Genomic DNA, 10,033 nt, shown 5'->3' on the forward strand with positions numbered 1-10,033 from the left:
TTCTTCCCTCCGTTTCCAGCCCACCATCCTCCCAGCACCAACCTGTCTCTGTACATTATATAAATGCCTTCCAGTTTCACTGTTATCCCAATACCCCTGCCAAACAGACTGTGAATACTTCCTGATAATTGACTTGGCTTCTTCTTTATTTAATGGGGTTTTTAAGTCTACATGTTTAGTTTTGAGTGATCCTTTGGCCAGCATATCCACCTGCTCATTCCCCTCCACACCGACATGAGCAGGAACCCAAAGAAAGCATGTGGATAGACCCTTTAGCTCCATCCTGTATAACATAAGGAATATGTCATTGATGATATTGGATCTAAATAATGATTTACCAGATTTAATACTCATAAGTGCAGACAAACTATCAGATGCAATAACAGTATTATTTGTTTCCCTCTCTTCTATCCACTGCAGGGCCAATAATATTGCAATCAATTCTGTGGTATACTGACACATGATCCGATATTCTTTTCTTAATATATGACTCACTTGCTGGGATGTAAACTGCTGCACCTGCACGCCCTGTATCAGGATCTTTGGAACCATCTGTGAATATAAACATGGAATCTGCAAAATGCAAATCAAAATAATTCTGTACTATTCTGCTTTCAGGAAGTTACTTTCACATATCCTTCAATTACTGCTGTATGTCTAGGTCTACACGTGGTGTTGGGAATAACCAGGGAGGAATTGAAGACTGTATCACTGTAGAGCTGTAATCTAATTGTCTTAATCCTATGACTTATGCCTTTGCATCACCAATCCACCCAAAACTTATGAAATTTGTCTTATTGTGTTCCCAGCAATCTATTAAAAGACTCTTGGCAGGATGAGACTCACATTGCCCCTGGATATTAACCCAATATGCCATCATTAATTTTACTCGCCTGATTCCTAACGGCATTTCTCCCATTTCAACCTGCATTGCTGATACAGGAGAAGTTTTAAAAGATCCACTACAAATTCTCAAAGCCTGAGCTTGTATTACATCCAACTTCTTAAGATTTGATTCTGCTGCTGACATGTACGCTATACATCCATAGTCAAAAACCGACCTCATTAATGCCCAGTATATATTTTGTAGGGCTACTCTACTTGCTCCCCACTCTTGTCCTGACAGACAGCGAAGTATATTTATGACCTTTTTACATTTGTTCTTGACTTTGTCTAAATGAGTATTCCATGTGAGCTTCTCATCAAACCAAACCCCAAGAAATCTAACTGTCTTAACTAGCTCAAGTGGTTGTTCATACAACTTCATGGAAATCGGCGTGACTTTATGCCTCCTTGAAAAGCAAATCACCTTTGTTTTTTCTACAGACAATTTGAATCCCCATTTATTTGCCCATTTTTCCACATCAACTATTGCAGCTTGCATTTTCTTACTGACATGCAAAACATTACGGCCTCTTACCCACAAAGCCCCATCATCTGCGTACAAGGATTTCCCTACGCTTTGTTCAAGCTGAGAGAAGATGTCATTTATCATTATGTTGAATAGCAGTGGGCTACACACACTACCTTGCGGAGTGCCATTCTCCACCTTATATACACTGGAGTATTCTGAGCCAACTCTTACTTGAATTTCCCTGTCATACAAAAAGTTCATAACCCAATTATATGTTCTACCTCCAATACCCAATGACTTCAACTTAATAAGTAATCCTTCCTTCCAGAGCATATCATATGCTTTTTCAACATCAAAAAACACAGCTATCAATATTTCTTTGTTAGTCTGTGCTTTCCTGATGTCTGATTCTAAGCACAATACTGAGTCCATTGTATTCCGACCCCTACGAAACCCACTTTGATATGGGTACAGAAGAGCTTTACTCTCTAAATAATACGTTAAAACGTTCTGTGACCATTCTTTCCATAATTTTGCATAAGTGTGACGTTAATGCAATAGGTCTATAGCTAGAAGGATCTGACTGATCTTTTCCAGGTTTTAGAATGGGCACTATTATTGCTTGTTTCCAATCTAACGAAAGTTGGCCAATATCCCAAACTTTATTAAACAAACCCAACACCATGTCCAGTGCACTATCTGGCATGTGTCCCAGCATTCATGTTCGAATGTTCACGCGCACGCACATTAAAACACTTCAAAGTCACGCAGCATTTAAATAAACATCTAGAATTAAAACATATAACAATTTAAAAAATCATTAATATTAAATCATGAATTTTAAACTCATTGTGAGACCCATTCATGTGCAATATGCCAGGTTTATGGCACGCGAGTAAAAAAATTGTGACAGAAGTATTAAAAGTTTTTTATTTTATTTTTGAAAAATTCAATTTACATTTATATAATGATAAGTTGCGTTACAGTACTAATAATTGTGTTATATTACTAAATGGCAAGCAAACAAACAAAAAAAAAATCTGGGTTCCAGTCGGTTCCAATAATTAACTAGTGTATATTATAATCAACTTCGTCTATATTAACTTAGTGTGTGTGTGTGTGTGTGTGTGTGTGTGAATTATTATTATTATACATAATTATATATATATATAATAATAATAATAATAATAATAAGGTGAGATGTTCATCAGCTTGGCTAGGCTGGGAGACCAGCTAAAACCAGCTGACCACCAAATTGTCCAGGCTGGGAAACCAGCTTGATCAACTACGCCAGGCTGGGAGACCAGCTAAAACCAGCAAAGCCAGGCTGGGAGACCAGCTTGACCAGCTAGGCCAGGCTGGGAGACCAGCTAAAATAAGCTAAGCCAGGCTGGGAGACCAGCTTGACCAGCTAGGCCAGGCTGGGAGACCAGCTAAAATAAGCTAAGCCAGGCTGGGAGACCAGCTTGACCAGCTAGGCCAGGCTGGGAGACCAGCTAAAACCAGCTAAGCCAGGCTGGGAGACCAGCTAAAACCAGCTAAGCCAGGCTGGGAGACCAGCTTGACCAGCTAGGCCAGGCTGGGAGACCAGCTAAAATAAGCTAAGCCAGGCTGGGAGACCAGCTAAAACCAGCTAAGCCAGGCTGGGAGACCAGATTGACCAGCTAAGCCAGGCTGGGAGACCAGCTAAAACCAGCTACTTCCAGCTTAAAGGGACACTAGGTAACTTTTTTACCTTAACTGAACAGCTTCGGAGTCAGTGGAATGGTTATATTACTTATTTCGGGTTGAATGGTGGTGGTTTCGCACCCCCCTGGTGCCCGAGAGCGGAAAAAACTCACTTGCAACTTTGGGCCGGCGGGTCGGCGTCAGGAAGTATCGCGTGATATCAGGTCTCGCGATGTAACGAATTGCTTGACGGCACTGCACACGTACACGCCCCCATTCAAGCACCGGCTAGCTATAAGCGAAGGGCAATGATAGATTATTGATATATAATGATAGTTATGGCTGAGCCTGTAAAAAAGAAGCAGAAAGCTAGGAAATCTTTGTCGGAGGACCAACGAAAGAGGAAACGGGAGACTGACCGAGCAAGAAGTCAGACTCGAGTAAATATTGGACCGGCTTTTTCAGAATGGCAAGAACTGAGAGAAACAGAAGCCTGCAAAACGGATGCTGACCTGGCTGCTGTTGCAAGTATCTTTGGAATAAACTGTGTTTAATATTTAAATTTCAAGTAATTGTGACCTCAGGATGTTTGCTATTGTCTGTAAAGGTTTTTATTATGATCGCTGTCTGTTACGGGCTTACTAGTACGCTAGATACTATAACTTTGATGTTAGCATTGTCATTAGCAAACACGTTTGATTTCTGTAGTTGTTTGACCGTTCCTCTGTAGGTTTTATTTGTGTAACTTACACTTTTATTTTATGTCACTAAGTCAACGCGTCTGATAATAGGCAATAAACATTAATAAACATCATGATCGAGCTAGAAAAAACGTTCTGATGTTTTCTTAGACAAGCAAAGGTAAACCGTCATTCTACCAGATGAACTTATAGACCTTGCTAATATAACTTTAGACAAATATTAACCTCCGATATATATATATTTTATGCTCATGCCCACTCTCCCAAAAACAAACAAACACGAAAGCAGTAGTTCGCCTCGTTCATATCGTTCGTTCCCGGTAAAAATACTAACGTTAGTATGCATGACAACACAATAAAAAAAAAAAAAAATCGCCATCAGTTGGAAATAAAATATTGCTTCACTTGCCTCGGTAGACATAACTGGTTTTGAAATAGCCGTTCCTCTGCTCAGCTGGGTTGACAGCTGATCAGCTGGGTTGCTCGTGGCGAGGGGGGAGGGACAACAGTTTCTTTTTTACGACAGAGTGTTTGAAAGCATTTACTACCAGACACTAGGGGGAGCTTCGTAGAGAAAAAACACTCAGACTTGCCTGGTGTCCCTTTAAAGCCCATGTTGCAGGCTAGAGTACCCAGTAAGCCAATGTATAGAAAAATAATGTAGGAACTAGATTTAAATATAAACATATACTTATAAAACGCTATTTAGGCTTCTGGAGTCGTTTTTGTGAGAAATTTTTACTTCCGCATTTGAAAATCGCCGAAAACCGCCGAACCTGAAGTGACGCAACATGAGGTAGAGCGGTCAAAGTAAATCAACTAGCGAATAGGAAAGCAATGGATCGCAATGACAGCTCGGAAAGCTGGGGGAATTGTAGCCTAAATACTCATATATATAATTCATATATAATTGATATATATGATGATATCATATAATTATGAGCCTGATATGAAGCCAAGTGAGCAGGACAGGCCAGGGTTAGACAGAACAACGGTGAGTTGTGGTGAGGAGAACAGGGCGAGAGAACAGTGTTAGCTTATAGATGTATTCACGTTAGCCGACGATATGTACAACACTTTGCTCAGATCACAATACTGTAGGCCTACAGATTATTATCATCATGTATCAGGCAATAGCAAAGCTAGTACTTAGACCCATATCTGCATGTGTTGTGTGTTTCAGCCATTAGGAGACAGTTTCCAGAGGAAGGGGGACTTTATAAAGGCTTAGGTCACATGCTCTCTGCATGCGGTACACTTTCTGTCACATGTTTGCTGAGCTTAGACACAAGAACACATTTAATACTGCATTCGTTGTGCTTCTCCATTCTGTGTCAAATTAACCAAATTTCAGAAACTTACCCAGCTCAAATTTTTGATTTTGCTAACATTTGAAAATTTAGAGCCGTATATTGCACTACGGTTGTAAAAATTACTTAAAGATGCATCATTATTTTATTATTAGTAGGTTTGTTTGTAAAATCTGTTGCCTTTAGCAATCTTTGTTGCATTATACTGTATGCCAACTGATACAGTTAAAAATGAGAAAAAATACTTCTTGTGTTTTTTGCCTGAAGTTTGCATGCCTCAAGAAGTATCAAAGAAGTATCAAAGAAGTATCAAATATCTCTTAATATCCTTTTATATATATATATTTAACAAACTTTTCTTTTATCTATATTTTCAAGGCCTATGGTATATTGTTGAATTTTACCTATATTCAATGGTCGAAAACCAAATGTGAGTCACTTTGCACACAGCTGATATTGCATTTAAAGGGGAATGTCAGAAGAATATATAATGTTGAAACTAGAAATGCATCTTGTTTCCCTCTGTCAAAACTATTGCATAAAACAGTGGTTCTCAACTCCAGTCCTCGGGACACGCTGCTCTGCACATTTTGTATGTCTCCCTTATTTAACACACCTGAATCAGATCATCAGCTCGTTAAGAGAGACTCCATGAACTGAACTGAGTGTGTCAGATAAGAGAGACATACAAAATGTGCAGAGCAACGGGTCCCGAGGACTGGAGTTGAGAACCACTGGCATAAAACATACCCGTCTTAGTGCCCGTCTACTGAAATGGTCAAGTTGAGGCACATTAATTTGCTCAAAAGTGTATTTATAACAATTTATTTGAATCTGTTTCAGGAATATTTGTAAGAAGGGATATTGTTCATTTTAATAGCTTCTGAAGCTGCCAAGAGTTCAAATACGCAGTATCGTAACTACATGTTACCTCATTGACATCCCAATTTCTCTGTGATTGAACCATATAGGGCCATAAAAATTAAGATTCCAAAAAAAAAAGTTTCATATAGGAACAAGAATATGTTGGCATATGATGCAACAAAGATTGCTAAAGTTAACAGAATTTACTAACAGACCTACCAATCTCTGTGTAAAAATAAAATAATGATACTGTCATCTTTCTAAAGTAATTTTACACCCCTGTAATCTGGCTCCAAATTTCAGGTGAAAAACATCCCCCCCTCTGCAAAACATCAGATTACTCAGTTAATATGCATCAATGACGTTTAATATTTTGGCTTTCTTATTCATTTATGTATTTCTTATACCAGAAGATTTTTTTTTAGTTTTTTTTTTGTCAAAATCAAAAATGTTTTAGCCAAGGACCTCTGGTTGAGGTGACACGGGATGACCCAAAAGTATTTTTGAGAAAAAAATAACTAAATCCAGGGTCACAATGGACATGCACACAAGGTCTTACTTTGTTTTAATGGCTAATATCTCCTAATCTTTTCAAAAAATATTTTCCAAATCAAAACAGACCCGGATGCATTATGAGGATTCATTGCACCAAACTGAAAGCCACAGGAAAGTTAATCTGACTGAAAAATCTTTACTTGATTTAACTGTCCACTGAAAGCTCAAATAGTGCAGAACAATACTGCTATTCATCATTATTACAGTTATCAATACATATACACTTGCTCAAAGGCAAACCCAGTTGCTGTGGTACCACTGCTCTCCACAATTAGCACAGGTCATATAAGTCATTGAATCATTATCTGCACTGCCACTCTGTACCCACGAGGGCAAGAACAGCATCCCTCGTGAGATCTGTGTCACCCTGCAGTCCAAACTGCCACAGCGCCTGCAGCGAACTTTACTGGTGGGTGTCCCTTCCACCAACTCTGGTAACTGATGCTCACTGATGCCCAAAGTGGTGTAACCGTCCCTGAGCTGTTGAAGTTCTGCCCCTGCCATTTCCTCTGCAGACATCTGGGCAAATGCCTCTGGAGTCAGGTGTCCTGACATAAGACCTTAGCGTAGATGAGGGTTCTTTGTGTTCTTTAGGTTGGCCACCTTGCTCCTGATGCAGGACTTGTACTTAAGCTGGTTTCTTCCATAAAGAGCATGAACATGTGCTTCAATGTCCTGAGCAAGGGCTTTGTGTTTGTCCACATGATCTGAGTCTTTTTGCTGATTTGGGGTAAGAGCCTGGAGAATCAGCAAGATACATTTGCATCTCAATGCTGTGGAGTCAGAGGAAGTGCTTGGCTGATTTGTGTTTTGAGGAACTGAGGTTCTAAATCTTCCTCTCTGTCAGATCTATGTGACGCTATGGCTGGAGTGAATCTTTCTTCCTCATGTTCTAGCTGAACAGATTCTGCAGCGTCATTTGCTGGACAAGGCTTTTCAGAAGACGACTTATCTGAGCACACACTACTGTCTTCAAATTTGTCTTGTTTTACATCCTTTGTTATATCATGTTGCTCTGTGTTGCATGTACATGCTTTATTCTCTTTCCCCCTTTCATTTAAGTGTTCAGATCCATTTGTAACAGAGGGAATTTCCAAACACTCATCAACATTAGGCAGGTTATGTGTCTCTAGTTCCTTGTTCTCCCGTGTGTATTTGTTATTATTTTTCAGCATAGGTGACAGCTTGTACAACTTCTTCCATTTTGAGAGCAAGCTCTTTGCTATTATTTTAGCACTCACAATTGGACAGAAATTAAGTAGCTTATAAAGAACCTTCACAATTTCTGTAGTCTGAATCTGCTCTAAAGTGACAGAAATGTTATTCAGATCTGACAGTAATGATACAATATCTTCATAGCTGCCATCATTGTGCAACTTTTCTATTTGTATAGCATAATGAATTATCTCTTTAGTATTCATGGTCTCTTACATATTAAACTAACAAGTAAGCAAGGGAAATTACTTAAAACTAGTGCAAAAAAAAAACGAACAAAAAACAAATGGCTTCAACAGCGTTTAGCCTACATGCACGCATTCGTTTATAAGAATGAACTGCTGCAAAATATGAATACAATAATCAATTTCTAAATAGTAGACAAACACAACGCATTCACCTTCAACCAAACAAAGTATCTTCTTGGTGAAACATTCAGCAGTAAAACGCCTTTTAAAAGGGAGAATTCACACTCCTTCCGCCATGTCCGAAATAATCCAATAACATTGTACACATAGCAAAACCGTCCTATAGAGGGCGTAGTTGCTCAACTTTTTTCAATATAACATTTTGCCATTTAAACTGCAGTCATGAAACACATTCAGTGGACACTTTTCCACAGTTACTTAGCATATTAACGTCGTATTAAAAATTTTTTTTAAAAAAAACTTTTCAAGCATATTTTCATTTTTTAAATGTAGCTACATTTATAACACTATACTTATGTATTGTAGTCTGCATTGGCATTACAGTTTTTCTGAATTGCTAAAACACATTTCTTGAAACCATCACTCACTTTCTCAAAACCTTAAACACAAAACCAAATTTTCAAACCACATTCACTGAACCTCTGACTCTTCTGGCAAAATCAAACAATTGCCTCAAAACCATTTTATCTGTGCTCAAAATCAAACAATGCTATCAGATCGTACACACAGCGAGTCAAAATTATAAACACTGCAGATCATTCATTAGACACTACATAAAAAAATAGAGAACACAGAATCCAAGGCATGCAGTTACAGAAAAAAAAGTATATTGTAACAAAGTAAACAAATTTTGCAATTATGTAAAAAAGTATAGTAATGAGAACTTGCAGTAGTAAGATGAATAAATTGTATACTGTATCCACTACAAGTATAGTATTGTACTATTGAATAGTAGGCCTGTCGTAGGTCTGCATACTGTATTTTCACCACTTGCATACTGTGAAAATACAGTGACCCAACTGCAAAAGCCAAAAAGGTTACAGTAAAAAACTCTAAATGAAAAGCATGTTACAGTAAAGTACACTCAGAAGAGTTGAGAGAGATTTTACTGTATTCTGCTTCAGCATCATGTCTTCATGTTGGTCCTTCATGTGGCTTCAGACAATGTCATCTCTGCAGGCAAAGGGAAAAACCCTAAAGCAGATCCAGCTTTGACAACATTCTCCACACCTTGCTCTTCCTCGTCCTCATCCTCTTCATGCGTGTTCACCTCCTCACACATACTCTTCCTCCTCTCCCTCTTATATTGTTTCCATCCATTGTTGGTATCAACATTCAGTGCAAAATTTTGAGTAAATTTTGGGACTCTGAACTTGTATTATGTACAGTTGGTTTGGTCACGTCATTATAAATAAGTGTGAACAATTTTGAGTCTTTGTGTGTAAACAATGTCAACTGTGTTGCATTTGTGTTTAACTTTCACCTTCCTGTGTTTAGCATTTTGAAACATAAGTGCATCACAGTGCAAAATGTGTTTTAGTGAGTGAGAATGTGTTTAGAGTTTTGAAAAAAGAGTGCATGAGATTTGCAAACAGTGTGAACTTACCTGAACTTGTTTAATGTTTTACAGAAAGAGTGATTTATTCGACAAATTGGTTTAGACTATTGAGAATTTGGTTCAGAGAATGGAGTTTAGTGTTTTAGCAATTCAGAAAAACTGTAAATTACAAAGGTAGGCTAATGGGAGTTTCTAAAACAAAGCTGAGGGTTTTTGATGGATTTATCTTTCTCTTTTCTCACTACCATAATCTATTTGTTTGTGTCATGACAGAATACTGGAAACAATTGCAGGTGAATAATATTTATTGGAACTCAAACATAGAATAAGACAATTCAGGAATGAAAGTTCCTCTCAGGGTGCGGTCGCGATCTCGCGAACAGGAAAACAGCTCCGGACGGTCCACACAGGGGGAAACGCTCAGACTCGGACACACAGGGACTTCGATGGTCTAGTGCTCGGTGCTGAGTGCTGGTGCTCGGTGATCTGTGCTCGGGTGCGGTGAAACAACAGGGATCCACTGAAGACACGACAACCCGGAAGACGACACGAACATTCACGCAGGAACAGCAAACAACGGATGGACACTGGAATGGAGA

At 38.7% G+C, this 10,033-nt stretch overlaps 1 protein-coding gene across 1 annotated transcript; it reads right to left on the reverse strand.

Moving 5' to 3' along the window:
- Window positions 1-6,530: 6,530 nt before the first annotated feature.
- On the reverse strand, window positions 6,531-8,100 carry tceanc (transcription elongation factor A N-terminal and central domain containing). Its single transcript, XM_079856247.1, is given in 3 exon segments — window positions 6,531-7,013; window positions 7,017-7,282; window positions 7,285-8,100. Coding segments are annotated over 3 exon segments (1,188 nt in total). The 5' UTR covers window positions 7,874-8,100; the 3' UTR covers window positions 6,531-6,680.
- Between the last annotated feature and the right edge of the window lie 1,933 nt (window positions 8,101-10,033).

Source organism: Squalius cephalus, assembly GCF_949319135.1.
Source record: "Squalius cephalus genome assembly, chromosome: 2".
NCBI lineage: Eukaryota > Metazoa > Chordata > Actinopteri > Cypriniformes > Leuciscidae > Squalius > Squalius cephalus.